The 7,586-nt window shown below is 34.4% G+C and overlaps 1 protein-coding gene across 4 annotated transcripts; it reads right to left on the minus strand.

The window, feature by feature from the left end:
* Positions 1–147: 147 nt before the first annotated feature.
* On the minus strand, positions 148–6,998 carry blp (mitochondrial import inner membrane translocase subunit Tim16). 4 transcript variants are annotated; one of them, XM_090159866.1, is made up of 7 exons: positions 6,914–6,995; positions 6,747–6,825; positions 4,893–4,947; positions 2,988–3,072; positions 2,827–2,915; positions 2,592–2,714; positions 615–2,423 (listed from the first exon to the last, which is right to left on the minus strand). In XM_090159866.1, exons 3-7 carry the CDS (start codon positions 4,893–4,895, stop codon positions 1,593–1,595), a joined length of 1,131 nt encoding a protein of 376 aa, XP_090015992.1. In that variant the 5' UTR covers positions 4,896–4,947; positions 6,747–6,825; positions 6,914–6,995; the 3' UTR covers positions 615–1,592. The 4 variants fall into 4 exon arrangements, with proteins under 4 accessions (XP_090015994.1, XP_090015992.1, XP_090015993.1 ...); XM_090159868.1 differs by lacking the exons at positions 615–2,423; positions 6,747–6,825 and adding an exon at positions 148–329 and having other exon boundaries at positions 6,914–6,998; XM_090159867.1 differs by lacking the exon at positions 6,747–6,825 and having other exon boundaries at positions 6,938–6,993.
* Between the last annotated feature and the right edge of the window lie 588 nt (positions 6,999–7,586).

Genomic DNA, 7,586 nt, shown 5'->3' on the forward strand with positions numbered 1-7,586 from the left:
TGAACCTGGCTCCTCTTGCTGCGAAGCGAAAGATCCAAGCCCTTATAGTCGGCATAAGCTAACTAGTTGATTATGCTTTATTTCAAAAGAGCCTATATACACAATAAAATTCGTAATGTTTGGTTTCTTTGTAATAATTAAAGGAGGTCAATATACATTACTTTTATTTCAAAAATATACAATCACAAGAATATTAACTAAACATTAAAGCAACAAATATAAATAAATTAATATTAAGTTTGTGTATCTCTCGGATTAGATGATTTGTTTGATTGCTTATTCCGAATCATTTGCAGTTCTTCTTCTATCCTCTCCTTTGCACGTACTACCTATGTGTTAAATAAAAAGTACCTTTTTAAGTTCAATTCTTTAAAAGATTTAATAATTGCGTGATACATGATAAAGTTCTCATTATATGTATTTCCCTCAATTTAACTCTCCTGATATCATAAATCACAAAAAGATCATACAACACATACAAGTACTGGTTGTGTAATAAAAGAATAACGCTTCCAAGAATACAATGTAAACTTTAAACTTAAAATATTTATTTTGAATATTGTTTGTACAATAGATACATTAACAATATTTTGATATATATCCAATTTGAGTATTGAACGACTACCCAAATATTATCAAGGCACACTTCATAAACAAAACCAATTTATTTAATTTTAATAAAATTATCTATTACTTAACATGTGTTGAACCTCTAAATATAGCTAACCTCAAAAACAAAGTAGCAATAAAGCATATGTCAGCATAATCATTTAAGTATAATGTAAATGAGTTTTCTTTAATTAATCCTTGTTCTTGGAACATGCCAAATCACATCACTTTCAGCTAAGTGACAAAGAAAACCAAAGTTAGTGAAATGGATATTGAAAACTGACAGAATTCAGTGTTACTAACTTTTAAAATCTATAGTTTAACTCGTGCCTCACAATTGCGAGATTGTTTCTATGGTAACCTTTTCAATAGCACATGAATTATAAGAATTTTACATTTTTCGGTTCAATTATTGTCAGGATCAAACATAGTCTCATTATAATTTTTTCAACGGAAATGTTATACAGAGGCCTAGTTCCACATACCACATAAAAACCTTAACATTGTGATTAGATGCACTAAAAAACTTAAACTGTACATTTTACATAGTTCATTATGTCTGCCCACACTGCAGATCATCATTATAGTCATAGGATGAAACATCCCAATTGGATAATTGATAATTTTTTGGAGGCTAGTTTGTATCCTTCCCTGATGGCCATTATGGACTGTCACCGATTCTAGATTCCAAATAGTATCCATGGAAAATTTATACCATTATTTACATCTGTGCTTAAAATTACAAATTAGGGTTTTAATTATAAAAAGGATGTATAATTTCATACTTTTAATAGATGGCACTCATGCTCCATGATTAAACTTTTTGAAACAGCTACATCAGTATGGAAATTTTAAATAGGAGAGAGGTGCAACTTTAATAATTATGATTAATTAATTTAAACTATAATAAGAAAATCTAATTCCATAAGTGGTTATAAAGTAGAAAGCTGTAGCGATAATATTCAACACCTGGAACTATCCCTTCAAATTATTTTATGAGAGTCAAAATCAGATATTCTTTGTTTCTGGGGCAATAGTAATTTGCGATATTTTAACCTTAATTTAAAAGTTTCGGGAATGAGGCATAGCAAAACATGGTAAAGAATTCGACCTGTTACCCCCCAAATTACAGGCTCACCATCACAACCATAAAACACTGGCAATGTATAGCCAACTCTGAATTGCGTATAACCAAAACGTTTCTCATCGCAAAGGGACGTAATGCTTCTAACAAAAACCTTTTCAACTTCCATTTCATTTGGTTTTAGTTCATGCAAATCATTAATTTCTAGAAAGGCTAAGACTGGTGTGACTAGAGAATCACTAGACCTTGTTAGTGTGGGTGGGCTGGTACCCCAAATCTTAATTTTACTCCTGGAAATACCAATTTCTTCATTAGTTTCCCTGAGAGCTGTTTCAATTATGTCTTTATCAAGGTTATCCCATTTACCACCAGGAAAACTCACGTCACCTCTGTAGTTTAGTAATTTCGAGGATCTTTGGGTTAATAATAGAGATGGTACTCCTCCTATCTCGCAAAATGGAATTAACACCGCAGACTGCTTTTTGCTAGTTTTAAGTTCCTCAATATTTGGGATAGTACTCATTTCGTTTAGACGTTTTAAACATAGTGTTCTATTGTCAATAGAAAACATGCTATTTACTGCCGAACTAAATTGTCTTAAAGAATACATTAAAGAACAACCAGATTTATTTAAATTTAACAACCGCATCCCTGCCCGATGGCAAGTGCTAACGCTTGGTGATTTTTCTTCTATATTGCCAGAAGTACCCTTGTACCGGTTCTGCATAATCTAAGTTTTGGAAAGAAAAAGTTAACCGATTCATGTTGCATGGCTGGGTTACATTGAGTTAAAACTATCTGTTACATTTGGTTAGGTTACATTGAGTTGAAACTGTTACATTTTTTAGCAAAAATTACAGCTATAGAACAAAATTGCCATTTATAGAAGAAAACTTACTTTAGACTGTAGATAAAAGGAACCTCCTTTGCTTTTATCATTAACATCAAACAAATGTTGATAGTTTTTCTGTATTTGTTCTAGATTTTCGCAATTTTCTATGTTCAATATTTGCTGGGCTTCCTATGAAAATGTATTTAACATAAAAAATTTACTATTTGAATTTTAACTATTTACTATGACAATTTAAACGTGTGGAATTTTCAAAACTACTAGGAAAATTTGCAAATCTTACTTCTAAACTCATCCCTAATCTGCTATTTGTTGCCGCACGCTCTGCTCCACTCTTGCCACCGCCTCCCCTCGATGCGGCAGTCCTGCTGGCTATAAGAACACAAATATTTCATTACACATGTAATAAATTATCTGTAAAGTTTGTGAACTAAGCATTCTTACCTGCAAGTTCCTGCTGCAGTGCTTTAGCAAAAGCTCTGCCAACCACTTGCGCTCCAACAACTATAATCTGCGCTATATACTTGGCCTGGAAATTGACATAATTATTTAAAAACAAGAAAACGAAATAGATTTACTGAAAAAAGCTAAATATTTATTTTATTTAAAATATTTGGTTATAACAAATATTTTTAAGCAAGTGGCGGCTCCTGTCTAGTTGCATTCGCTCGCACTAGATTTCATTATCGTAATAATCAAAACAAGTTGAGTAAGCATCAAAATCTAGCCTACAGGTGTGGCAAATTGGGAGCTTCTCGAATTAATTGGCTTTTCGGAATCACGTGATTAGTAACTTATTAAACATGTGGTTTCGGAAAGCCAATAGATGGCAAACAACTCGCCTTTCACTTTAAGACCCAGAATGGCTTTTAAAAGTATTTTTGTAAACTTTTATTTTCCTTTTTTGTTGATAGAGCTGCCATACATAAAACTAACCTCTTAATGCTTCTATCAGAGACAAACGGTTTAAAAGTAGTTTTTAGGCATGTGCAAGTACTCTTTTGAGTATTGAGTCGAGTACTTGAGCTGAGCCAACCATTTGGGTACTCAAATCTAATTACTCGAGTATTCTAAACCCCTTTTTTTAAAACAAAGCCATAGTAATTATTGTTGTAATGAAAATAAATTTGTTTAATTTAAGTAGGTTTTAGGCATTAAACTTAGTTTAATTTATTTTAATGAAATCTCCTTTACAAATGGGAGATAAGGAAAATAAGGAACAAAAACCACCCAAAATTACACTGAATAATCCATTGACACTATCTGCATTTCAAAAAACCAAATGTTCATATGAAGCAAATTTCTTTTTACTGGTAAAACTTGTATTTATCATAGGTCCCCATAGCAAATAATGTAAAGTAGACCTTGTCAATAGATCCTTTTAAATATAAACTGATATTGCACAAAAAGTGGGATTGATATTTTCAAGTGGAAATTTATACGACAACATGACAATTTGTTTAAGTTTAATTTTTTAATTTGAACAAAATAATTGTTTTATTTATTGATATTTAAGTTTGAATTTTAGTGATGCTTCAACTTATAGATACCCACTGCTTTGTTTAGTGTACAAACTCATCTCACACAAAGAGTGTGTTGAGCCTTTGTCATGATGTAATAGTTATAAATGTGTGTAAATAATATTATTTATTTACGTTTAAAATTTAAACGACTGCCACATACATGGAACATAATTATAGACTTGTAGCTCCAACAAATTGCACACTTCCTCAAATATAAATAGGCAATTGGTTAATAAAAAAATTTCATTCAAAATTAAAAAATGCTGCTATACAGCAATTTGTCCATTTGAAAATGAGATATTTTAAATTAATTTTTTCAATTATGATTGGAATTTAATACTCTCAGCAAACAAATTTCATTGGACGAGCCTTAACGCTGAGCGTTTAACGGAAAGGGGGAAGACAATTTCCGAATGTTCCCCTTCCGACGGCATGCAGGGGCTAAAGCATCTAACCAATGAAAACTGTACACAAGATAATGCACGAATTTTGACGGGTTGCGTTCTCCTTGTGTGGGGTGCTGTGCGGTGGCGGCTTAAGAAGGCTGGGTCCCCGAGGCGGCGGCAGTGTTTTGTGACACCCCCCAGGACCGTGCAGACGTTTTCACGGGTCGGTCTTCTTCAAGTTTAATCGTTCTGATTTGCACCCCCCTCGAGCTTCTCCGATGGAACCCCCTACTGCCCTGGTACCCGGGGCGGACCACCCCCCCCTTAGGCCGCCACTGGTGCTGTGTTTGTTGCTCCTAGCTTTAACGTTGTTTACAGAAGACCCCCAACAATTTTTAGGATTACTAAAAAAAGAATTTCCTTCAAAGTAAGAAACTTACCATATAAGAGTTAAAACTGAATTCCAAGTTTTGCCAAATTGAAACTAATTTTTATCTGTTTCAAAATATGAAATAAATAGTAAAGGTTACTATTAGCAGAAAATAATAGAGAAATACTCTTAGAATGTCTAATTATCTATTGCTTTATCCCAAAAAGCTCAAACCCATTAGGATCCTAATTTACGATTTTAACTGATGTATTTTGAGGGAGAGGAATTGAAATCCGAAATTGGTTTCATGAGTCATCACTGCTTTCAAAATGACCATAACAATGGAATGGTTCTGAATCAGGCCCATGTCTAGAGGGGGGGGGGATATGGGATTTGCACGCATATAAAGGACTGTTCTGAATGATTTTGAATAATACTTATTAAAAGCTATCATAGAATATAGATGTCACTGAATGCAAAGTCAAACTCAAAAATAGTTTGGTTTCCTCAAAACTACTTTATTTGATTGGGGATTTCTCTTTCTAGAGCTCCTTGGGATAATTAATACAAGTTACCCTTTGAAATCTTTGTATAATTCATATAGTTATTAATAGCTTTGTTTAAGGTTGTTTTACTTCCTTTCACTAGAGGAGAAAAAAATGTTATTGGTAAAATCGTCTAATGGAAATAGCAGAAGGAATTCTAAACAAACATATTATTGTAAGAAGCACTACATTTATCTTCTTCCAAAAATGGGGATGAAACTGTAGAAAGCCATTTGAATATTCAATACAACCATTGACAGAATAGTTATAAGAGTATATCTAATGAACTAATTAACTCTAAAAGTTCTACAAAATAAGATTTAAAGTTCCGTAGTGAAATATTAAAGTACTTTAATTAAAAATATGATACACTAGTAGTGTCACCAACCGTTTGGTTTCAATATCAGGTCTTTTAAATCTTTATTAGATTTAGCGTGTAGGGGCTGGTCATTTTTTAAACTATTTCAAAGGTACTATCACGGCCAACTTTGATCACGCGCTGTTTGCGCTACTACGGCCAACACATTCGTCGAAATTCCGCGAGCAAGGATTTTCCCCCTATAAACTGTACTATAATGTGTAGGAGTTCAGTGCCACGCTCGGTGGTTATATTGTCTTCAATGTAAAAACTAAACAAAAAAAATAATCCGCTAGGGGCGCTGACGTCATACACATCTTTTGCTCATAGGTTAACACAGAAACGTCAACGAATGAGATGGCCGCTGTAGCGCGAGAGATGCGCGAGAAATCAAAGTTGGCCGTGGTACTATTAGCTGACATCATTCTTATCCCAATACATCTTTTGTACTCAGTATAAGATTCCACATTCTAATGGCAACCTGAGAGTAGCTCGTGGCCATATTTTTTATAACCACTGGCAACTTGGATAAATAATAGTAGTTCCTACCTGGCTATATCACTCTAGCGTTCCGCGTGCATTTGCTAAGTGTTTGTTACGGGTTCTGCCTAGTAGAAGGCTAAGTGTTACAGGAGTTTTGGAAATTCCTTTAACTTAACCAAAGCGGCGCTGCTGTCGCAAAAGCCATTTGCTGGTCAAGTTTTTTTCCCAGCAATATATCCAGGTAGGAACTACTATTATTAATCCAAGCTGGCAACTTCATGTTCTGACTCAGAGCAGCTCGAAACTTTTAATCATTAAAATTTACACAGCTTCACTAGTTGAAAATCAATTTCAGTGTGCTCTCCTGGGGAAATTTCTGTAAGCTCCTTTACATTTTTCACTTCTACTTGGGTATAGAGAAAAGGTCAACCATATGCTACAAAACAATTTTCATCAGTCACACTGGTCTTTCTTAACGTGTGTGGACTGGACACCAGCAGTAGAATTACTGGCTTCAACATAATTTGCGAAAAAAGACCTGGTTTCAATAGCACTTTTTTGGCGTGTTGAAATTGTTTTACTGCACCACTTCAGTAACTAGGGCAACTTGGTTATTTCTAAACAAGGAAGATAGAATTTTCGCTTTTGGCCTTGTGACACAGCAAACAAATAACATTAACGAAGTACATAAAACAGAAAAATTACCTTATATTAATTATGTAATATCACCTGTGTATGAAATCACAAAATTATGAAATGAACCAACTCCATATCCAAGAACCACAATTTCGTCTGCTATATAATAGCAGAAATCATAGCAGAAATGTTTCCAGTGCCCACGGTTTAGGGGGCTGTACATAATATAATATTTTCATCGTTGTAGCCTGGTACAGATGGACTATTTTCAATCGAAATCTATCGCTACGATCTTTTTCAGCGAAGCGGCGAAAGTTTGAAAGGTAGCGCATTCGCATCAGAAATCTATTCCGTGTTTGGTGGTCGCCGAAATCATTGCGAGGTGTTAATAAGAATACTTTATGAGCTGGTATTACGTGCACCGATCACGTACACCATTTTTTTTTCTAAACCGATCCGAAGCAAGTTTTTTTTGCGTGTTGCAACGCACTAAGTCCGCTCAGATTAAATTTTTTCGTGTGTTACTGTGTTTTTTTTTTCTGCTGAAGAATAATGTGCCCAAATCTTCGAAAGATTAATTTCTCTCTCGATCAAGGTATGGACTAATTATGTCAGATCAAATATTATAGGGCGGATGCGATGACGAAGCGCTGCCAACAGGTCGGTGAAGGGATCTGGAACGCTTGGTCACGAACGTTGACTGTTCACGCAGTTTGATCGAAATGTTGTGGGAGCCCGCTCG

This window comes from Leiobunum rupestre, chromosome 10, assembly GCF_980474605.1.
Source record: "Leiobunum rupestre chromosome 10, qqLeiRupe1.1.hap1, whole genome shotgun sequence".
NCBI lineage: Eukaryota > Metazoa > Arthropoda > Arachnida > Opiliones > Sclerosomatidae > Leiobunum > Leiobunum rupestre.

Excerpts from the sequence above, each read along its gene's own strand:
- blp (XM_090159866.1), bottom strand. Across the intron at positions 2,715-2,826 it reads GATTAGGGATGAGTTTAGAA|GAAGCCCAGCAAATATTGAA; the intron begins GTAAGATTTGCA and ends ACATTTTCATAG. Across the intron at positions 2,424-2,591 it reads CCTTTTATCTACAGTCTAAA|ATTATGCAGAACCGGTACAA; the intron begins GTAAGTTTTCTT and ends TCCAAAACTTAG.